General features: G+C 38.3%; 1 protein-coding gene across 1 annotated transcript in view; it reads left to right on the top strand.

The window, feature by feature from the left end:
* Window positions 1-2,715: 2,715 nt before the first annotated feature.
* ADGRG2 (adhesion G protein-coupled receptor G2) overlaps window positions 2,716-24,499 on the top strand; it is a 46,306-nt gene continuing 24,522 nt past the window's right edge. The window contains exons 1-4 of the mRNA XM_066313935.1: window positions 2,716-3,553; window positions 10,177-10,794; window positions 22,349-22,387; window positions 23,706-23,738. Of these exons, the coding sequence (XP_066170032.1) occupies window positions 3,436-3,553; window positions 10,177-10,794; window positions 22,349-22,387; window positions 23,706-23,738 (808 nt within the window). The 5' untranslated portion in view covers window positions 2,716-3,435. The remainder of the gene's footprint in view (window positions 3,554-10,176; window positions 10,795-22,348; window positions 22,388-23,705; window positions 23,739-24,499) is intronic.

Raw genomic sequence — 24,499 nt, 5'->3', positions numbered from 1 at the left:
TAGTCTGTGCATTGAATTCTTTCCCACACTTGGGTGGCTCAGTCGCTGTTGTACTTAATTAGATTTTCTTGATATACACATGAAAATTTTTCATCCTGCTGCAAAAGCTATGCATAATTTTGCTGGGCTCCCTGAGTCACACTGTATTCATTTATTATGAAGACCAATACAAATGTTCATTTGAACATATGAGCAAATTAATAACAAATGAAAAGAATACCTTATGCCTTATTCTGTAACATCCACAACTATGTATCTGCAATTATATAGTTGTTCAGGACCATTAAGAGTAAAGATTTAGTATTCTAATACAGAAAAGGGCTTTAATAAGTTTAAGAAGAACATAATGGCCAAATGTTTTGGAATGTATCATATGATCTTTATTTCAATAGATATGGTGAAATTGTGTTTTATATTTGCTTTTTTTAAAAAAAATACATACCAAAGATAGCAACATGTTTTTCTTTGGTAGTCTGTAAACAACATTATTACAAAAAGGAACACAAATGTTATTTTCCCAGCTTTTTTAGTTGTATATTTTATCTGGACATGGGGACAAGTCTTGAACTAGTGTAACTGTCCAAAGTCTTGCAAAAAGTCTGTTGAGCTGTAACCATGTCAGTATTTCACTTTATTCATTTACTCAGTTTCCTGTTTTCTGGATTTTATTGCTTTTCTTGGGATCATTAATTTTCATTCATAGCTTTGAATAGTTTTGGAGTTCTTGATTTGACTGTGTTCAGTCAACAAGAAGCTTTGACTCTCTCTACTTGTCTTGCCAGGCCCATCTGTGGAAGTGAGAACAATGTCAAAAAAACCCCAGATGAGATAAAAACCTAAATGTACAGAAAGTATTTATTACAGCCTTTTATTTAAACACTGGACAAATATTACTGAAATCTCAGAGTTAGAGGAAGGTCCATTCAATCTCTTCAGGGCTACAGAGTGCTCAGACAGGGCTGGAGTCAGTACCAGGAATTTCTTGGCTCCTGTGCTCAAATTTAGACTTTTGTAATGCATTTTTATTTCTGGGGGATGGGACACTAACATCATTGTCTAATGAGCTCTGCCAAAGAAAATAGAAGGCATGCTTGGTGGTTCAGGAGTAAACATCTGTCCTAGTCAGCTCGTTTTGTGTCTGTGTGTTTGCAGGACTGAGGCTTAAGGAGAAAACCAAAAGCAGGGAATGTAGGAGTGTTCTGAATCACCATCATATGTGACACAAAGCAAGCAGCTTGCCTCATTACTTGCCAGCATGGATGGCTACACCTGTGGATGCCACTGAGTATTTTTGGTCTCCATCCCATTCACATTTCAAATCGTGGTGTCTAGGTAGTAGAGAAAAGGGATGCTGGAAGTTGTGTTTGTTTTGTTTTATTTGTTTTGTCTAAGTGCATCACTATGGATGGATGATTTAGTGTACAAAAGATTTCCCCATAAAATGGAAGAATTGATATTATAGATATAATAAAGATATAATCTGCAGCTTGGTTTTGCTGGGAAGTGACCAAATTTGAGACTAGACTGGGAAATGTAAGAAAGTAAAGTAATGTAAAGTAAGTAAGGAAAGGAAAAGTTTTTGGATGAGCATTTCTTTTAACCCTAGGAAATTACATTGTAAATGCAGAGTCCTTGAAGTTATCAGATATATTTAAGCACCACAATTTGAATTTTCAGGTAATTAGGATAATTACTTAGGATAATTACTTTGGATAATTAATTTAATTCTGCTACTTAGGTTGCTGATGGAACAACTTCATTAACACACAATTTTTAGGCGTTCACAGAAGTGAGCTGAGGTTTGAACATGTTTCCTGGAGATCTTTAGAAAGCTAGCCCACCATTGATGTTTCTTGCCTTTTTAAATTTGTTTTTGTTTGGTTTTGATCTGTTCATGCATAGGATTTTGTTTATTAGATATGACTTTTGTTTCAGCTTATGATTTATTTTGTCACCTTTTTTTATTTCTTAGAAGTATTGCATGTTGCATAATTCTTGAAAACACTGGTGGTATTGTTGCAGTGCTACTAACTTTTTAAAAGCCTTTGCTTTATCCTTTCTATGTTATGTTGTTATATGGGTATAATTTATTTGCATGTATGTTTAATCAATTTCTAAAGTTCCAATTACTTGTCAACTTCAGTGTTTGTTAGTTTATTCCTGTGGCACTTCTCTTGCAGAGTTCAGCCGATAGTAATCATTGTAAATTAAAAAAAATATTTATATTTGTGTGAATGCTTGCAAAAAATTACATTATAGCCCTAACCTTAAAAAACATTTAAAACTCTGTGAAGAGTTCACCATTTAACAATGCCTGAAAAGAAGAGAAGCTACTGCAGCCTGGCACAGCAGGAGCAGAAGTACAGTGCAGTTTGTGAGCAGTGTGGGTGCTAACCAATGCACTTGCACATGCACCCAACTTGTGATGGCCAAGTTAAACTTCTGGTGTCAGGCAGAATGCTCTGAACTACCCTAAAGCTGATATATGGAAAATATTCAATATGTAAAGTTTACTGTTTTGCATGTTTCAAGAGTCAGCTACAAAATCACTGGCCACAATGTATCTAAACTTTTTTATTTAAGAATAATTGTGTGCAAAGAGCATCTGTTTCTTTCAGCAGGCAAAATATTTAGATGCACCTTTTTTTTGAAAAGATCTTAAAAGAATGGTATCTCTTACGGCAGGAGGCAAATTCTTTTTCCTAAACATTTTATTTTGTCCTGTTGCTCACATTAAACAACCATCACTAGGAAGAAAGGTGGACAAACCAGGTTTTCATTATATTGTTCATGAACTTGCTGCCCACAGTGATTTGTGGCATTTGTCTCTCGTTTTTTGTTTTTTTTTTGTTTTTTTTTTGACCCAGTAGCTTCTTGCTTTGATAATGAAATGAAGATTGGGAATCAAAATTTTGCTTCTGACTTAGTTCATAGTATTGCTGTTAAAGTGTCACGTGGGAGCCTGTGTGGGTAATAGACTGAAGAGATGCTTTCTTACATACTTACTGAGATTATTAAAGCTTTTGGACAGCCTCTCCATGCTTGCTCTGTCAGCTTTAGGTTGGCTTTTCTGTTGTTGTTGTGTGTAAATCTTTTGAAGGGGTTTGTTTGTTTGTTTGTTTTTCAAATGTTGAAAGACTTGTTTGTGCAAGGAGTCATGGCCATGCTCTGATGTATTTGTAGTCTTTTTGGAGAATTAGAGCTTGGATGGGTTTTTTTTTGGTTTGGGGTTTGTTTTTTTTTTTTCTTTCAGCAAATATCTTTCTCTCTTAGTGTCTTGGCAATATACAGAGTATCCATATTGCATTTCTGTGCAATATATACCCAATACTATAACAGGGTTGAGAAGATTTATGCTCATTATGCTTATGTATGTTCACACACCTACACGTTTTCTAGTCATTGTGGTTGATTTATTTCCTTATTTCTTCTAGAATGGTTGCCTGGGGAAAACAGCACTGCTGTATTGGCAGAATACAGGATATTTTCTTGAGATTCGGGATTGTTCAAGCAGTCCTTCTACTTCAGTTGTTCTTGGCTACAGCAAGCAAAGGTAAGAGAATTTTTTCCTGATTTGTCTAGTGTTGGTATTCCAAATAAATAACATTAGTCTTGATGAATAGGACTTCTGAATATTTTCAAACAGGCAAGTTTTTGCCTCTTGAAATCAAGAGGAAAAACTGTCATTAACAAGAAAAGAAACAGTCGGTGCTTAGCATTTTGGATGCTTTTTATGATTTCATAAAAGTCTTTGGTAGTAACTTCTTCTAGGCTGTGGATGAGGAGAGAATCAAAACACAGTTTTTAGTAACAAGACAAATTTGCTGGGGTTTTTTTGAGCTGGAGGGGTTACTATTTTCAGAACACGTTGTTACATCATTTACACTGCTCTTACAAAAACACCGCAAGATCCTTTGAGCTTTGCTCTATTTAGAGCGTGTGTGTGTAGGACATCTCCTGCATTGATCTTGGTTATGGATCGAATATGCCCAAGGAAAAGGTAGTAAGGTGCAAAACATTTAACAGAAATGACGTATTTGAACTTGGCAGTTTATGCCCTTTATGTAACAGTAAATGAAAAATAAATTGATAAGGTTCTTGTGGATAAACTGACATGGTGATACTTCTGTGTGAGGTAGAGTAGAATAAAGTGAGGTAAATCAACTCGTGTTTCTTCATGGCTGTTCCATAAACTGATGGTTTGTTACTGCTCTGGACCTCAGCTAATAACGATAATAGTGCTTGTCATTCATAGAGCTTCCTTATGCTGATAGTGTGTAATATGCATTTATTGTGTTAATAGTGTGCTTAGTGTATTAAAAATGTGGAGCTTTTTTTGCTGTGTGCTTAATGACTAGTTTCAGAAGCTGCTTTCCGTGTCATGACATGTTATTTTACTCTAGGTCAAAATTTCTTGCAGTTCAGATTTACTGCCTGGTTTGTTTTTTTAATTTAAGCATGCCTGCTTAACAACATTGCACAGCCAATGAGGTTTCATAGGTTACAGACTAGACTAGTTTCGACATTAGACAGTAACTTTTACAAAATGTTTCTATTGAGATAGAATCTGAGATTCAGGTGATAAAGCTGCTACTAAGATGGAGATGTGTTAACCTCTTGTACTTTAAATAGTAAAAAGGACAGAGCTGCTCAGCAGATGGACAGATGCCATAGAAGAGTTTTTCCAGGAAAAATTCAACTGTATCTAAAGTTCTGAGGAAGCAAGCAAAGAGGGATTTCATTTTTCATCTTTGTATCACAACTGTCAATAATCATCAAGGGAAAGCTAAACTGACACAAGAGTATGCTTACATTTTCCCCTTATTTTATTGGGGTTTTTTGGTTTTAGGCTGTCAGCAGTTAGTACTGCCAGCAGCACTTCTACTCAGTTCTTTCCTCATCTGAGGTGCCAAAGTATGTTTGTGTTCTCCAAAAAATATGAAGAGAGAACTTCCTGTGTTCATTTTGGTGCTCAGGGTGCTGAATAATGTGATGTTGATAATCCCCAGCTAAACAAATAGAACTATGAATGAAAAGGAGGGATGAAATTGATTTTGGGGAAACAATTCTTAGCTTCAGATTTTCAAAATATTCAAGAGAATCAAGTGACCCACATGTAGAAGGTTTAGAGTTTTAGACTTCTATAAAAAACAGTTATGAGCTCTAGATGGAATATGTGAGTATACGAGAGTCTTTTGACGTCATTTCAATGGACTGTGGCCAGCCAAATGTGTCACAGGTGGCAAACACTTGCAAGGAAGTTAATAACTGTTGTTACTAGTTAAGAGCCAGATTGTGCAGACACATAAACTTGTGACTGTTTTTATTCAGGAGAATACCTGACTGTGTTAATGCTCAGCTGTACTGATCCAGTGGTTATTAGTAATAGAAGGAAAATAACCACTGGTGCTTATGTACTGGGAGAATCTGCTCCTGTAGGTCTAATTCTTAATACCTACAGTTGGCTGTCTCTTGTAAAGGTACCAATTACCACTGTCTAAAAATGCGTAGGAAAAATAGAGATGCATTTTTTGGTTTATGTTGTCATTCTCAGAAAGTTTATTTTAAACATTTGGAAGTATGTGCGTATGTTTCAGGATTTCTTTTAGAGCTTAAGAAAACATGCTCATTAAATACATGCTTTTAGTTTTAGTGAGGGACAACCCCCCAGATTTTGCATCTCAGAGATAAGTATAGTAAGAAGAAAAAATGTGCATTTCTGAAAAGACTTATGTGCCCAAGTACAGCAAAAGACATTGAAAAGTCAGCCCATATTACTATTGGAGTTTCCTTCACTCCAAATGGGGGGGGTGTGTGTTTGATTTTTTAAAAATTATTATCATTATTTATTTTTTCCTGATTTTTTCTTACTTTGGAGCTGTTTGAATCATTCTTTCCACTATGCTCTCTTTTCTGTACTGTGGTGATAAAGGTGTGTCCATGGCTGCTTTTCTGAATGTGTTGTATTGTCTGGATGCAAGGAGACTACAGGAATGCCTCTGTTAGAGCACAGGCAGTTCCAGCTTCTCAGTTCCATGGTCAAGAGTGGGTCCCAGCCACCATTGCTAGAGAAAATAAGTGATGATTAACAGATCTTCCAAAGGCTTTACTGTAATGTCATCTCCTGCTTACAGTGTATGCACCCACATGTCAAGGAGACTTAGTCAAGATAATACTCATAACTAATTTCTAATGTAATGCTGTACTGCACTCACTTGGAACAGCAAAGTGCATTTTCTGACTATGATTACAATTTCCTTTCTGCTTTTTCAGCATTCTTTGGGTAGATAAAGCATATTAAAATTTTCAGTCTTTCTTGTAACAATTCAGATAATATTGGTATCTAGTCTCTTAATTTTGGCATCCCTTTTTGGCACTTTTTTTTTTCATATTTAGAGCAAAGTGGGCCAGCTTTCCAGTTTCCAGAAGGGTAGACCTTTCTATGGAAAAACTTTTCTTAGTTTAAGTTTATTCTTAAGTCCTTGCATATTGATCAACAGCAGTCTTTTTGGATTATATAAAGCAGACCAGGAGAATCATCAACAGATTAATGTCATTTTGCATAATTTCTGTTAGCAACCTGCCTTACAACTGTTTTCATCTACAAGTTTGTCTCCACCCTGGCTCCCTTGAAGTGATAACTCTCCTAAAGAATGTAATAGAATTTAGCAGCCCTTTAATCCACTATTGGCATAGCAACACTGATTTAATGCTTAACATGAAACCAAGCCTTTCTCAGAATTTGTCCATTTCCAAAACCAAGTCTGCTGATGATACTTAAGTTTTGATAAGTATTTTTGCTCAGGAATGGAATTCCAGTCTGTCAATTTGGATAGTTAACAGTGACTTCTAGTTTTGAAGCTGTGTCAGGAAATTTCCTTTACCAGTCTATTGGCCATCTCTGCATGCTCAAGATGGCTTACAGGAATTTTGGAGGCTATATGAATCACACAAGTATACTTCTGACATACACTGTCCGAGGAACAGCTGCTGCATCAAGTCTTTCAAAACATTCAGTAAAAATTCTACTTAATGAAAAATTTGAGCCATTTTTTTTGTTTGGAAATACTGTGTCACCAGTGTTGGCATGTAATTGGCTGGCTATTTCCCTTGTAAAATCAGTTTCCTTGTGATCTGTCCATGCTATAAGGTAGAGATCTGTTTTAATTTTACTTTAAAAGGTAGGTATGAGCCTACCATTTTGAAAAATCTCATAGTCTATGACACTTTCCCCTCCCATCCAGTGTTCTTCATCCATCTTTTAAGTAATTTTAAAAATTAGTTTTCCATGCTGACGTGTTCTTAGCTGAGTATCCCAGATTTTGCTTTCAGACTCTGACAAGTGGCCAAACTGAATGAGAGAATTTATGCTGTAGGGTTAGGCAGGGGAGGCTTGCTGTTGGGTCAAGTAATTCTTTCTTCTCCTTTGTAATTTAGAACCAATCTAAGTATTAACTCACCATTCAAAATCCACTGTCTGCTAGTCAGGATTTTCACCTAATTTTAGCCTGTACCCAGAGTTTTTGTTTGGTCTATGGCCTTGCATAGCACTTCTGTCACATATGCTGAACTTCAGTAGTGATTCTAGGCTGTGAAAAATGCCTGCAAGCTTCTGCTACTTAGCATCACAGAGAGAGTCTCGAATTCATAGGATGCAACAAGAATAGGTATCAATGACTTTCCATGAAACTGGATGGATATATTTCCTGTTTCAAACATTTCTGGTGGCTCGTTCCTATCATGTTGTGCTTGGAAGTTAGGAACATTCTCCTTGTTTTCTCTTGTTGCTATTGAAAAATATCAACAAAAAATTTGAGAGCCTGGAGGTCAAGAGACAGAAAATTTGTCAGAACTAGCCTGATGAAAGCTAGTGCTCTGGTTGCATGAGAACGTTACAGAAGAACTGGCTGTGATCTTGACAGCTAACTGGGACTATGAGCATAACCTACTCTGGAAAAAAAACTGTGATCCAAGTTGCCTGGAAGTTTGTCTTCTTACAGAGGAGCTAATGGAAAAGGTTTTTTCCTATGTTGAGTGATCTTTTTCTGCTTTCCAACCTTGACCAAACATGATTAATCCCATACATGCTCTGGAGCCTGCATAAAAGCTCTGCATATATTGATAAATAATTGCCTCCTAAAAGGTGTCAGTAATGTGTTCTCTTGCACTGGCTGAACATCTGACAGGCTGTTTCATTTTTCTGTTGTTCTATTTCGTGTTCCTAAGGAAATTTTTCTTACTTTGTTGCTGCTGTGTGCACCATAAAGCAAGCAACCATGGTAATGATTATGTGATTGAAGTGTGCATAATTCCACAAAATAAGAGTCATCTCCCAAGAGTTTATATCTATAACCACAAATGCCTGTCCTTTTCTGTACTGGGACGACAGAGGAAACGAGGCACCTACAAGAGCCGAACAGTTACGATCAAGTTTCAGTGTTTGGGGCATTCTCAGGAACTACTTGTTTTATAGGGAAGGTGCCTGCTGGACCTGTTGTTTAGGAACAGAGAGGGTTGGTGGATGCTGTGATGGTTGGAAGCCTCAGCAGTCACAAAACGATTAGCTTTCGATTTTTCGGAGGTTTAAGGAGGGGAGTCAGCAGAGCTGCTACCTTGGACTTCTGGAAGGAAACATTTGCCATGTTTAGGGCACTGATTGATGGCGTCCCTTGAGAAGCAGCCCTCAAGGGCAAAGGAGTTCAGGAAGGCTGGACATTCTTCTTCAAGAAGGAATTCTTAGAGGGGCAGGAGCAGGTCATCCCCTGCTGAAAAATGAGCCAGTGGGGAAGATGACCAGCCTGGCTGAAGAGAGATCTTTGGCTGAACTCAGGAAAAAAGAGTTTATGACCTTTGGAAGAAGGGGCAGGAGACTCAGGAGGACTACAAGGATGCCTTAAGTTTAGGCAGGGAGAAAATCAGAAGGGCCAAAACCCAACTAAAATTTAATCTGGCTACTGCCATAAAAGTAAAAAATGTTTCTATAAATACCTTAGCAACAAAGTGGCTAAGGAGAATTTCCAGCCTTTATTGGATTAAGTGTGAAATGCAGCGACCAAGGGTGAGGAAAAGGCTGGTGTACTTCATACTTTCTTTGCCTTAGTCTCAGAGTACCCAGCCCCCTGAGCTGGAAGACAGGGGTGAGGAGCAGAATGAACCCTCAGTTGTATGAGGTTCTGCAACACCAAGTGCCATGTCCCACAACTTGGGTCACATTCAGCACTATAGGCTTGGGGAAGAGTGGCTGGAAAGCTGCATGGCAGAAAAGGATCTGGAGGTGTTGATTGACAGCTGCTGAACATGAACCAGGGTGTGCTCAGGTGGCCAAGAAGGCCCGTGGCATCCTGGCCTGTGTCAGCAATAGTGTGGCCAGCAGGACCAGGGCAGTGATTGCTCAGCACTGGGGAGGCCACATCTCAAATCGAGATGTTCTCTTTTGGGCTTCTCATTTCAAGAAAGATGTTGAGGTGCTGGATCGAGTCCAGAGAAGGGCAGCAGAGCTGGCGAAGGGTCTGGAGTACAAGCCCTCTGAGAAGCAGCTGAGAGACCTGGGGTTGTTTAGCCAGGAGGAAGGAAGGCTCATGGGAGACCCCATTGCTCTCTTCCTTAAGGGAGGCTGTAGCAGAATGGGGCTCAGCCTCTTCTCTCAAGTAACCAGGGACAGAACAAGAGGAAATGGCCTCAAGTTGCACCAGGAGAGGTTTAGATTGGATACTAGGAAATGTTTCTTTGTGGAAAGGGTTGCTAAGCATTGAACCAAGCTGTGGAGGAAGTGGCTGAGTCCATCCCTGAAGGTGCTCAAAATATGTGCAGATGTGGCACTTGGGGACATGGTTTAGTGGTGGATTTGGCAGTGCTAGGTTGACAGTTGGACTCAGTCTTGGAGGTCTTTTCCAGCCTGAATGATTTTGTGATTCTACATGGTCATCCTTGATCTTATGCATAAGTTTCACTTCAAAGCTTCATGAGCAGCTAGGATTTATTGACTGCCTCCAAATTTGTCACTTCCTCACCACAAAAATAAATCCAAAGAAGTAGGTTGCACAATTGTTTCTTAATGTGTTGTTTTGAAATCTCCTAGGAAAATGCCTAGAAACAGTACTATATGGAAGAATAACTTCTATATGAAAGACCTTTTAAAGACTAAATCATTTTACAAATCACCTTTTCTTTATTTAGATCAGGAGGATTTCCTAGGGCGATACAAAGCCGTCTTTAGGACTCCATGTGAAGATCCTTGGAGTATGTCTTCAAGAATTTCTCTGCGTCCCTTGAGAGAATTCCTTGTCTGTGTGCACCTCAAGCTGAATTCCTCAAATAGCCCATGGACAGCATATGTATATGCTGAAAAAACTCTTCACACCAATCTCTCTGCAAATAAGTATGATCTTGGACTTACAGGAGATCATGGTAAATTGAAGATATGGTTGTTTGGAAAACAATTTAATTTTTCAATAAGACTTCATGAAAACATTTGGAACCAAATATGTATCCAGTGGAAAAGTGACAATGAGGAGATGAAGGTATTCATAAATGGAGCAGAAAAATCTCACGAGAAACTAAATGGGAAAGTTAATTTGCCTGGAAAAGGCCAGTTTTTACTTGGCTGTTCAAAGCTCCGAGGTCCAGGTGCGTCACCTCGCCAGGGTATGATTGGGGAGCTGTACCTGTTCAGAATGTGGGACAAGGCAAACATAACACAGTCTAAGGACTGCCAGGATACTGGTGTTATACGCTGGAGGAAGGAGGATTGGACCTACAACACAACAATAGAAGAGGATAACTCCTTACAATGTGGTAAGTAGCACTGCATTGCTTTCGGAATAGTAATTCAGTCAAAATTCAATCTGAGTGTGTCTAGCATTTCTTTTCAAATTTTACAAAGTCTTAGTCTATTAATAATTTCTAGTTAAATTCTTGATGAGCTCATGTGAGGACCTGCAGCTTTCCCCGGTTTTTATCCAAATAAAAAGGTATAGCATCAGTCCTTTAAAGACTTTAAACTTGCTTCAACTTTTCTATCAACCATTTTTCTAATATGAGAACAGGATGCATGCAACTAACACTCCTTGGAGTACTGAAGCATATATCAGTGTCCTTAAATTTCCTTAAAATAATTTATTTACACCTCTCCTGTTCAGGGAATAAATACAGAGGAGGCATTACTGGTTTTCATTCCTCATATTTGCTGGGCCAGAATTTCAATAAGTGCAACTTCTCACTGCTTCACTGGCACAAGACACCATATTCAGCTGGGTGTATATCTGCAAAAATTATAGGAGGACCCAATTTCTTCTTTATGAGTATCAGTAATGTCTCCTTTATTAAAATCACCAAATGGTTTCTTGCACATTTATCAAAATTCCCCTCTTCCCTGAAAAAGATCCATAGAAACCTTTGAATCAAGCCAAACCCAAACCAAGATTTTATTTTCAGAGAAATTGAGTTCAAGCAAGAGAATAACCCTATTTTTAGTGTTGCTTTCACATCTGTTGACAAAAAAGACAAACTTTAATCAAGCTTTTGATGGAATACAATTTATCAATTGTAGAAATTATATTATCCCTAAGAGATTTCAGTGTGACTGGTTCAATTATTGTTTCCTAAAATTTTTATACAGCATCAGTGATTGAGATTAACTGTGAAACAGTCTTAATATTCATCACCTTTATCCTTAAATAATGTACCTATCTATTTAATGCAGATTCAAAAATATCTTTTATCTATGTGATCTTACAACTACTGTCTGACTGGACTAGATTAAAAAAGTGTCTTGGTAAAAGGCAGTAAAATAAGGTGACCAGATTTCTTTTTCTGCGAGAGAAAGAAATCTGTCGAACAAACCATGATTTGTGGAGAATGCTGCTGGCACTGGTTTGTAATGAATGAAATGCCTTTGCTGGCCTTCATGATGTGGTTGGGAGCACATCTTCTTTGTTGGGATGTGTGACATGGGAGAGGAGCTGAAGAAAGGATGTCTTTGTTTGCTCATGTCTGGCTGTGCTTGAAGGAACACAGTCCTAAGGCTGAAAGGAGGAATATTCTGGCTACCAGACGTACTTTTGGTACAAAGGGAGTGCGAGAGAGGTATGCCTAGGTAGTGGGAAAAACCTCAGTCAGAGTGGAGCATCTTGCTGTTTTTACTGATGCACAGAAAGGACAACCTCCTTGTTTTCTGTTCCAGCAATTTCTGCCCTGAATATTGAGCATCCTTGGGCATCGCAGGGCAGATGGATCAGGCAATCCCCATCTCTAGCCCCAACTGATTATATATTTTAGAATTCATGGTTTAACACCTCGTGGAATCCTTTGTCTACCTGCAAGAGCTCTCTAGTGAGTGTGTAAGATGCATTGTTTCCAAAGTTTTGCTGCTTAGCCAGATGGAATAACTATGCTGATGGGGGTTTGTTTCAGTGCAGAGACCATCTCTGCTGCCAAATATAAGTTATTTTTTCTAGATAACTTGGAACATTAAGAGCATTTCAAAGAGAAGCTTGCTGGATTTTTTTTACAGTTTATTTGCTCCCCTTCAGTAATAGATGCATTTTAGCTTTTTACCCCCAAGTCATCCTGTGAAAAGCATATGTTTAGCAAATACCAGTCCAATAGATAACAAAGCTTTTACAGTAGAAATAGTCTGTGTCAGGTGATTTTAATTTGATGTTGCTGCCACTCTTACAATCTCATTTCTTTCTGTAAGTTCCTCTGAGCACCTGTGTAAAAATTACCTGATTTGGAAGCTTCCCTGTTTTTTTGTTAAAGCAGGAGGACTTTGAGTAGTAAGTCTGCAGAAGGATCTAATTTTACATCTGCAATGAACGTCACTCGCAAAGGACTAAAGTTTAGGAAAGTTCTCTGCAGGCACAAAAGGTGAAAAGGAAGTGGTTATTGCAATCATAATTATGCCAGAGGACAAGTTTCAGAATTTTTTTTCTAACCTGATTGACATTTTGTGCCTACATAAAATAATTATTTGTAAAATGTTTCCTCAAAGGCTATCATTTCTATGATTTCTTCTTTGCTTAGCCACTCAAAGTCTTTGTACAGTATAAGCTGTTGTCTAATTGGTGTCTCATTGGCAGTGATCCAATGTGTTAATAAGTCTAGATTTACTTAGCATCTCTTTTCCTGCCTTTCTTTTTGTTGACTCTTCTGATTCTTTTACTTTAGGTTTTATAATTTATTTCTGAGAAAAATTTTTGAATTGCCAATTTTTTTTTCCTTAACCACTTGAGATCTAATAAGAATCAAAATCCTGATTGTGGTAAGATTGACACACATGCATAGCATTTAAAGGTATGCTCAACTTTAACTGAGTAGCTCACTCCCCAGAAGTGGCTGGGATTACCTTTGCAGTAGCCACATATTTTATGCATTTGCAAGAAAGGACATATACGACTGCTAAACACTTTATGATAAGGCTGATCACGTTTCTTGAACTAATAATCCTCAGTAGTGAACTTTTAGATCTGAGTTAAAGATGAAAGTTGCTCCTTCCAGTGACAGTCTTCTGTTCCTCCTGCTTGGTGTGGCCAGTGCATGCTGAGCAGGTGTAAGTACTGCAGGCAGGGCCAGAGAGGGAAGGAGCCCATGCACTTGGTGCATCGCTGGCCTGCCACATACATTTTTCATGTTTCTTTGATAATTCTCCTCTTGCTAAGAAAAGTAGCACAAGAGCTATGGTACAGAGAGAAGAGTGCAGGTGGAATGTCTCTCACTTTACAGATCAACTTCTGGTATTTAAAAATACGTAAGTGAAGAAAGATGTGCTTACAATTCCATATTCTGACCTTGGAAAATTTCTTTATCTTGCTCCTTGATGAATGATTCCTCTGTGGCTACGTACTTTAATGTGGACAGTATGAACGATATCACTCTTATCTCTGTATAATCCAAGAAAAAAGTCTACTAAGTAATCTAAAGTTTGGGATGATTTAAGAGAACAAGTACAGAAGAAGATAAATGAGTTTAAAGCACTAAATCCTTGAAAAGAAACTTTATTCACCTTTAAGTACAAGCTCTTCAGATGTCATTTTTACATGTGATCTTTTTAAGTTGACTTCAATAATAACTTCACAGTGAAATGCACTGTTTAAACATTAGTCATTTTAGTTATACATTAAACAGTAACTTTCTTAATCCAAATACAAATATCCAAATTGTTACGCTGTGCATGTATGTAAGGAGCTCAGATATGCTGGGATATCTTTAACAGATTTCAATGAATAAATAGATGATTTGGGGCATAACTGTAAATAGTGTCACTGACGAGAAAGCACTCCTGTCTCATTTGTGATACTACTGCTGTGACTTCTAGCCTGTTGCTTTTGGTTGCTTCTTATCCTAATTAAAATTCAGTGATTATATTGTGGCATTTTTGATTTCTCTAAACTGTCCTGTCCACCTTCTCTTTTTCACATACTCTTTTGACTTTCAATAGTGCTGAGCCTGCTACAGGTGTTGCTGGAGGGGGTTTCCACACTTCTGGGTGCAGAGCAGTTTAATGCTGATGGGAGAAACGGGAAGTGCTCTGCCCAGTGTGACTATTTTGCCTCTGCGTTCTCAAGGAAAAGAAAAACTTCAGTTTGGGGTTTTATTCTAGTTTGCAGATGTCGACAGTAGAAGGTAGGTATTAGGCCCATGTAATCCCCATTTAAAGATTTCCCAACTGTGTGCCACTCTGATGGCAGGATCACCTTTCCTGGGAGGGAGGGTGGAGGAGTCTCAAGGCTCTACATCCTCAGGGAGGAAATGGAAATGCAGCTGTCACTCATCCAGTCTGCATCCCAGTCTGTTGGTACCGAACCTTGGGATGTATTACTGTGTTGACTGAATGGATCATGAAAGCAGGAGATGAAAAAGTAAATTATTTGTCCCAATGCCATTTTTTTTTCTAAAACTATAAGAACAGAATACTAAAGAAACCTCTAGAAGCTCTTGAAGGAAATGTGATGGGAAAAAATACCTAACTCTGGAGTGCCTTCTTGATGAGTCATGTGCCACTTTACTTAGTACCTATTAACAGTGTTTAATACCTGTTTGACCTTCCCTTTCTTTGTCTTGTTCCCTCCCTCTCCTGTGATACCAAACAAAGTGGCTTTTTGGAAATCAGCCTTCCAGTGAAGTGGTGATTTGATTCACCTCAGTATCTAATGTACAGCTTTCCACAAACAGATAAAAACTGTATTTATGACCTAATTTCTTACAAGCAGTGAAACATCAAAGCTGAGTTAAAAAATACTGAGACTGGATTTTCTGTTAAGGATACTGAAATGAACTGGCCCAAGTGACTGAGCCTGATGTGAACAAGTTCTGACATTTGTTTCTGTCTAGTGGCCAGTGATAATTCATCCTTTCTTCCATGGTGCCACCACAAGGAGTCAGAGCAGAGACAAGGGACACCAAAACATAAAACTAAGATTGCATTTGAGTTTTATCCTATAAACTTATGTACCATATGCTTTAAAATCTACCTTATGCAGAAAGTCAAGGTAGGCTAATGTTTCCAGTGTGCAACTAACTAACAACTGTTAACTTGTGGAGGATTTTTATGTGTTATTGTTTTTAATGCTTTGTGTGACAGAATGGTTCGTTTTGGCAGAACATTTATTCAGCTGAAAGGTTTGTCAAATGCTAAAGGGACCCAATCTCTTCATGGAAAATATGGATTTAATTTGAATATGAGAGTCAATGTCATATTTTCAGTCCCTGTTTCTGCAAATATTTTAGTTGTAGAACAGAACCATTTTGAAATTTTGGTGTTTGATCTACTCAGTTTTGTTCATGAGCAAGTCTTGTAAAGTGCATCACTGCTGGGAATCTTCATTTCACTGAATGCAAATGGAATGCAGTGGTTGCTACGCAGCTCTGCTAACTGCTGTAACAAACAGGTAACTGTTGCCTGTAAAAATTTTTAGAAGAAGATCTGCATAGACTTAAAAATTGCAATGTGGAATAGACTTTTTAAGTCTTGAATGCTTGTAATTACATAAACCAGAAAGTGATACTGGATATCTGTTTGGAATTAAAAGATTGGTTTTGGCTTTCCTGGTGGGAATTCTTAATGCAAATCAATTCCACTGACTGAATCAGTTGAATTTTTGGTGAAAAAACTTTTGGCACTATGAGTGTGCTGTAATTTCTGATTTAGAAAATCTCATTTTTATAAATGTCTTTGTATTTTTTTTATGTGTAAGTCAAAACTGATCTTAGCGGCAATATACAGTTGTGGTTGTCTCATGTCATTCTGTGGTGACATGTGGACTCTCAAAGTACTGTGACTTTGGGAGGCCAAATTACATAGCCATGTCCCTTGGGATCCTTCCATTTGCTGTTGATCTGTTTGTGAGAGCTGAACAGACTATCTGTACTTTGAAAGAAGAGTCCTGTGCTAATACAAACTGTTTTCATTTTTGGCATGTTTCTCAATATAAGTAAAATTTTAGTCAATTCATTCCATAAATCTCTCCTCTAGGCCCTACACATATAAGTCCATAAATATATGTTCCTCTGCCAGGAATGCTGTTCTGTACTTCTACAGATTGGCAGGGCTGTTTCTGCTCCTTAGCATTCTGCGCCTGTCTGGTGTCTGGAGCTGACTAGAAAGCAGCCGCCCTTGCCTTCTCTCAGGTGTTTCCTGAGACAGGGGCCAGCTGGCACAGCCCTTCTCTCTGTGCTGTCTCCTGCCCCTCCTCACCAATTGCACAGGCTATGCAGGGCGAGTGTTCATGAGGAGACTCGAGTTCACTAAATTTCAGACTCTTTCTCCTCCAAAGAAAGCCCAATAGTTGCTTGCCCAGTCTCAGGTTTGCTCAAGGGATGCTTTCTGCAAAGGCTTAATCATGAAGCATTAGGTAAAATAGAATTAGCAGCAGCACTGTTCCCCTGAGACAGGGGGACAGGAAACTTCTGGCAGTAATGTCGTTCTTGCACCAAATTGTTATTGGCAGCCAGGTTCCAGCTGCTTCTCACTTCTCCACCCTGGAAAAACTGAACTGCTTCTCACAGATCAGGTTGCCTGAAGACAGGTGAATCAGACAGGGTGTTGCCTTTCCAAAAGTTTTAAGAAAGAGGGTGTTGCCTTTCCAAAAATTTTAAGAAAGAGTGTACTGCTTATAAGTTACATTGAACGTAGGGAGACGAAAAGGATTTTTTTATCATTATCACGTTTAGAGATAGAACACTGTGCGCTTTTCATGCTTTTTCTCTGTCCTGTGCCTGAGATACTGAACAAATGGCATACTTTGACAGTGCTTTTGCTGCAGGCAGCAGAACCATCTGTCCCATCTTGACCACGGTGTTACAAAGCCTCTTTCTGCCTTTCTTTCCCTTTCACTGAATTAATTTTCAATTCTGCTTTGTCTGGTGCAACAGCTTCAGCAGGACGTGTGGAGACCATCCCATCCTAAAAGATTCAGTAACCTGAGCTTTAAAAGTTGTTATGCTAAGGAATGCTGTAAGCACAAGGCTATTTTTTTAGACAGGTCCAGGTACTGGTCTCTCTCAGAACTAGATCAGCTTGTACACCTAACCTTAAGGAGTATTAGTAGGTTTAGTTTCCTGCCAGTCTGGAGCTGCTGAAGTTACAGTGGCTCCCATTGTCAGACAAAGTCATTGGGGAATGAAGGTTGTCACAATTTTTGCAGCTGTGGTATGGAGCTGCGGTGAGAGCTGCTAAACAGGTTTTATACCTGTGGAACACAGATGGGATTCCCAAGTGCCGCACGACTGTGAGACGGGACTTTAAAGAGGGGCTGCTAAAGCAATCCAAGCAGACAGCCTTAAGTCAAAGCTTAAGTGAAAATAGGTTGGAGTTCGAGTTGAAGTTAAAGTTTATTGAAGTCTAAGTCTAAATTGAAGCTATTGAAACTATTGAAGTCAGGGTAAAAGGAATTGAAGTCAGCTATTCTCACAGTACAGTGTTAATACTTGTTCAAGCTCAAAATAGGCCACAGCCCTAAACAATCACAAGATTTTTCCTGCAAACTACAAACAACTTACTGTTTGCATTATTTTGGCAGCTTTTACAAAATTACATGGTTCTAAAGACCTCGATCGTTACATATACAACTCTCTTCCTAGTTCTTTTTCATATCTGCGTTCTCTCTGCACCAAGGCCTGTATCCAACCAAGGCTAAGATATCTTGATTCCAAAGCTCCACTGTGCCCCCTGCTTCATGTCTTATCTGTTTTCCTACAGCCAGGTCGTGCCTTAGCCAGCCATTTGTGTCAGAACAGTACAAAGTAATATGAAGACAGTAAGGGACTTGCTGCTTTTGTTTCTAATGATGCCCGTTAGTAACAGAAACCAGTGTTTATCTCATTTAATCAAGTTGCCTTTTTCCTCAGAAAAGAAATCATGTGGGGGCCTATTCTATCTCCCTTGCAACAAAAGCAAAAAATAAGACTGCCTATTTAATTACTGTTTGAATCTCCAAGAGTGTTTTCTGTTAGAGAAAATGTAGCAAAGTATTACTACAATGTGTAACCCTTTGTTTTGGCATAGGATATGTTTTAGGTTAGGTTAGGTGTATTGATTTGGTGATCCTGAACTAACAGTGTTGCAAATGAAAATCCATAAAGCAAATAAATGGAAGTTTCATATATATATAAGGATTTTCATGCTCTTATCAATAATAAACAACCTAAGGCAATAAATTTTCTGTTAGTTGTAACTAATGCATCTTGAGTTACTTTACTTTCCTTTTTACATGCCAACTTTAGGGATATTTTAGATTGAACTCTAATCCTTCTCTGAATAAATCTATCCACTTTCTTTTCTTGTTCTTAAACACAACAAAGGAGGAGGGTTAACAAATAAATTATATATTTCTCCTCATTCCTTCTTTCTGTATGCAAAGGTGATTCTGATTAAAGACTTGGTTAATTAACTTAAAGTTGGAACTTGATAAATGACAAGTCTCATTCATGGCTAATTTCTAGGAACTGTAGATATATGACTATTGTGCTGTAAGAGAAGTCATGGTTAGACTGTTGTCCATAAAAAAACCACCTCTCAGATTATGCATGCCATCATCAGTTGCTGCATTTGTCAGCTCCATAATCATGGCTCATGTTTAGCTTGGTTTACTCCCTGTACTGCTAGGTGTGCTATTAAAAGTGTTTGGCATTTTTACGGTTCACTGTCTTTTTACTAACCTACAAAACGAAGTATGTTAATAAACAATTTTTGTACCTACCTCAGGGTACTACTTGTATTCTCAAAAATTCACTATGTGCTTCAGGAGATAGGGAGGATGCAAAAGGCAGCTTGTGTACAGCAAGACTGTCCCCACTGAATTCACAAGAGTTTGTGAGAAAGATCCTAAAGTTAGATACGATACCCTGTACAGATTTTATTTTTTAAATGGGCAAAAGAAGCAGTGTGGTGGTGTTTGCTCTGTGATGCTGAATATTCAGGTGGGTTCCTTTTGAGAATTTAATTTTTTCCAGAGCTTTTTTTGAAGATAAGGGCTTTTGCACTGATTAAGACAGGATTAGTAACAGGTAAACTTTTGGAGATAAAATTTACTTTCTGTGGTGGGAAGTCACATTGCCCACGTGTGGAAGGATACTTCCTTCTCTAACCAGAAGTTTAGTCAATTATCTTTATTAACCCTATTCTGCCTTAAAAATTATGTACTGTTTAAGCAATTACGGAATAGTTTTATCTGACTACTGCTTCAGTTCTGCATATTAAAGTTAGTATTGTCTTGTTATTGTATTAAGGGTCTTCCCCAGCCTACACTACATGGTTAGAAAATAATTTTATAGCATCGGCAATTCCTAATCACTTTACAATGTTAAAGTAACAGCACTTGTACATAAGAGCTCCAGAACACATACCTTACCGGAGTATGTAAATATATATTTTATCTGGACTTAACATATAGTGAGAAGTTCTAATTTTCTGGAAAAATTACTATAAAAATTAGGGCTATATCCAGATTTTCATGATCTTCATACAGTTCTAGTTGCAAATATATTTTTCTATAGCAGAATCCTGGTTGTCTCAAAAGAGATGTTTGATGTAACTTTATCTTTACTGAGGGAGTTTAAAATCAGTAGGCTGATATGTATAAAAGTGTGGATTTTTACTTATGCTTTAACTTAATGGATATGTATTATTTTTTAAGTATTATTTTACTAGAATATTGGTTCTCTCTCTCTTTCTTCTACATAAGAAAATTTATACCGAGATTGTAAATTAACTAAAACTAACAGTTTCATGGAAATCTCCTTAAAAATTGTAGTGCAATTAATCTGATTTCTGTGTATTCATCCTGCTGTATTTCAGAGTTGCTTCTTTTAGCTTCTTGCAGTGTATGACATTCCACAAAAATGAACTGACATTTTCATCTTGTCAAGCTCTCATGTTGTCTCTGCCTTCAGATCATTGGTCTCAGTATCCCAGCACTGGGGTAGCCAGGCAGCAGTCTGCTTACCTGGCTGGCAGCTGTCGTCTTTGTGCATCTCATACCTTGCTCAGGAATAGGGACTGGTTAATTTCTGTCTCATTTATGATTTCTGTCATTTCCCTCTCCTGTTCTTGTGGCTGTCCTGCTGCAAAACAGGCTGCCCCTTCTGAGTTGCCTTCTTACATCATCTCCAGAGGATCTTCTTCCTCCTTCCCTAACTGTGTCAGCCTCCACTTGCATAGCTCCCTCTTGAGTCTCTTACTCAGCTGCAGCATGCATTTGTTTTTCCTTAGATCCAGAGATCCTATTGCCCCTTCCAGGGTGTGGGACACAGGCCTGGTAGGTGTATGCCAGGACCCAACACAGTACCAGAAGTCTCTGTCTGTGGCATAAGCAAGAGATCCTTTCTGGAAGGTCTGCCTTCTCACCAGGATTCCTTGGCTGTTTGGGTGTAAACTCCCATACCATCAGAGGTGAATACTGCTCTAGGCACTTGCCCAAACTCTCCTGCATATCTTGCCACCTAGGAATTTGTTTCCTCAGAGCACTTTGCTGTGTGTTATCTCCAAGTGATTGGTTACTGGAGGTCCCACAGAGATTTGAGCTTGCATGACTGGATTCAGAGTCTGAGGATGATGATGTAGACTACAAGTGCAAGTGGACCACCAGTGATGGAAGAAGGAAGGTGTCAGTATCTGAGGGTATTGGCAATGGTGGAGGTAATCTACAGCAACCTGGACAACAGTGAGGTCTCCAAGGATCTGGTGATGTCCATTGCACATGGGCTGTCTGGCCCAGTTTAGTACCCACCAGTGTGACGTGGCAGTGATGGACTGGCCAGATACCAAGGCATTACCTGTGGAGAAACTGTCCCACCTACTTCAGCCATTTGGAGAGAATCTCTCTTCTGCTGCTACCCTTGGGCTTGAATCATGACTATGCTTAGTGTCCCACCAGGTTCGCTGACTTTGAGAAGAATTTTTCTTCCTCCTTGCCCAGACAGGGTCTCATCTATCAAAGGTACTGAAATAGGTTAACAGTGCTTTAAGTATAGGTGATGCTGTGTTCCTACTTGTTTTTCAAGGCCCACGATGGTCTTTTGAATGGTGACAGGCTGCGGGGAACATTTTGAGCTGTCTGTTACTTTTCCTCCACCACAGGAAGCACATAGCACTTGCCTTGATGCCAGGTTCGCTGCAGTGGTGTGATTTAATCGACCTGCTGGGCCGCCTCATTGATAGCCCCACCACCATCTTTATTCCAGGGAGGCATTAGTCACCTGGCTCACTTGATGATGTCACGTTTCACATTCACGTGCGTGACGGCTTCTATTGTCAGATCCACCCCTTGATCAAGAGCCCATCTCTCCCTGGATGTCCCTGGGGACATGTTTCATTGACCCATTGAGCTGGAAATAGCTCACCTTTTCATCCCAGCCCATGTCCACCTGAACTGCTTCATTTCTGGCAGTCTGATCCTTCACTGTTTAGATGTTCTTTGGTGGTGCAGCTCTTGGACATACAAGTATTGATAAGATGTGCATGCACATCATGATGTTCATATACATGTTGCATTTTAGTTGCTGCTAGTTTAGTCCTCTTCATCTTCACTCAATCAAACGTTCTGAATAGGCTTCTGAAGACACTGACAATGGAAGAGAAGTGGCAAAACTCATGGCCTAATTTGTATCTTCCATAAGTATAAAAAGATAAACTGAGGAAAAAACTGAACTCGAAAGAGTTCAACTTCCAGCTTTCAAAAAGTCTCGACACACATTTCTCAATGGATGCAAAGTAGTTTTGCAAACCATTTTGAAGTGAGGTGAGTATCACATCTAAAATGGTTCTGTTTAAAAAAGTTTTGTGTATGTGTATGCATGTGTACAAATATATATATAAAATCTTCTGCTCCTAAAAAATGTTCTTATTTTGCAGTTGAAACTACTGCTACGCTGCCTAGCAGAAAAGTAACAGGTATGTTGGGTTTGTGTGGGATTTTGCCCCATTGTTTTTCTGTTTTAGAAAATGTGTAGTAAGATTGCTGCTGCTTTTACTTTTTAATTCTTGGAGATAGTTAAGCATATGCAAACATTTGCAAATTAATTTTCCATATCATCCTTGTAGCTTATTAGCTAAGTAATTTTCTAGAGAAAGTAAAAATAAATTCACTGAGATGATTCTGATTCTCTCTTCATTACAGAAATCGTATTCACCTCTATCCTTTGGAAAGAAGCTATTGCTAGCTTTCAGTAAGGCAGGCAGAATAGCCTTTCTGAAGCAAGGAATTCATGAGCGTTTAGCATTTCAGAAAATCCTTGTTTACTACTTCTAATAAAAAAATCTGTTTTTCTTCAGGGACTTTTGGTATCTCTGATTTAAGTCTTCTGCAGCAGTAGGAAAGGCTTTATAGTAAAATTAGTGTATTGTAAGTAACATCATAGGATGACTTTTGACCTTTGAGAGATGTTGAAATACTTTCAGTATATTTTTTCAATAGTGCTTCATGTTTGCATCCAGTGGTTCTTTAGATTATATTTCTGTGATAACTGTGACCTATAACTTGACTTGTCTCTGACAGTATCAAAAACCACCCAGTGACTGAAAGGGTCAACTTTAAAGTTGCTATGTGAACAAGATATCAAATTTCCTATTTTCTTTTTGATCAAAATACTGACTTTAACAATATAGAAATCTAATAGATAGTGTTTGCTATATAAGTAGTTGGCTGGTTCCTGTTAAGATCAGAAGTTCAGACTTGAAATTAATTAGGTTTTTATTTGTCGCTACTTTTTACAGGATAGAAAAGAGAATACATATGAATGGGATAAATTTTAAGTGGCAAGTCTCACTGTTACTATAAAAAGTCTGAGAAGAGTTCTTCATACCCAGCTAGAGCCGTCTTGTTGTTTATGCTTGATTCCCATTCCCAGAATTTACAAAACACTCAGGATAAGCTTGTAGCTTTCAGGCTAGTGTGACACATATCTTGGGTCTTTAACATTATACAATTCAAACTGTCCAATACTTCTCGAAAAAAATTTGTCTTGCATCGACTTCTATTTGAGTGCATAAAAATAGTGACCTTTTTTCAAGCAGAGATTATTACATCTGCCTTTTTTGACAACCTGGATGTGTTGTTCTGAAAGAGCATGTGTTGCCCTCTTCTGGTGAATGCAGTAAACTTCTTATAATACAAGAAAAACGTGCTGAGGATGATAATACATATCTGAAACTTCATAATGGTCTTTTTTTGTTTGTTTGTTTTGTTTTAAATCTGAAATAAAATTCACAGATTCAGAAGAATCAGCTGCAACAACAATTTTTGGTAAGAAAATCAGGACTTTACTGATTTTTCCAATTTTTGTTATTTCCTCTTAGGTAAATCTGCTTTTATCTGAGGTAGTGCAGAAAGATTGTAATGTAATAAAGTTCCAAATTTAAAATATTTTCATTTCAAATTTAAAATATTTTCATTTCAAATTAGTTGTTTCATTCTACATTGTAATGAAATAGCTTACCGTATAGGATCACTCATGGCTTGTGGCAGTGGTGCTTTGGGTGGAGTAGGTGCAAGTTGCTTGATTAGGAGCTTTATGTTCAGAACAGTGAAGAGTTTTCAGAGATGCCAGAGGGGGAAAACTGTAGTGAGAGCTCCTTTACATCTCCTACTCTAGCAGATGGCAGTTCATGCACTGTATTACACTACGTACACACATGAGGCTCTAACAACTTCTGGAACCAGAGGTGATAAGCATCATCTATGAAAGTATTTTTAAAAAATTAAGAATGAGGCACACAGAAATGACTTGTGTGAAGGCCACTTGCTTTCTTGCTTAATATATGCTGACACAGAGTGAGTGCTTGGATAAAAGAAATAATACAGATATAAACACACATGACCTTGTTATTTTACAGATACAGTCTCATTTTGGGAATGGTTCATCTTTAACAGCTGCATTGCATTCAATATTTGTGTAGGATATACTAGGCCAAGTAATACAGATGAAACCAGCACTCAGTTTTCACTCTGCTCATATTTTGACTATTTGTTAGTTGCCTCACAAAATTTCTTCCTCTGCTGTGAAT

The sequence above is a fragment of the Sylvia atricapilla genome, chromosome 2, assembly GCF_009819655.1.
Source record: "Sylvia atricapilla isolate bSylAtr1 chromosome 2, bSylAtr1.pri, whole genome shotgun sequence".
NCBI lineage: Eukaryota > Metazoa > Chordata > Aves > Passeriformes > Sylviidae > Sylvia > Sylvia atricapilla.
Note: the sequence above shows the minus strand (reverse complement) of the source record. Positions and strands in the feature narration are given on the sequence as shown.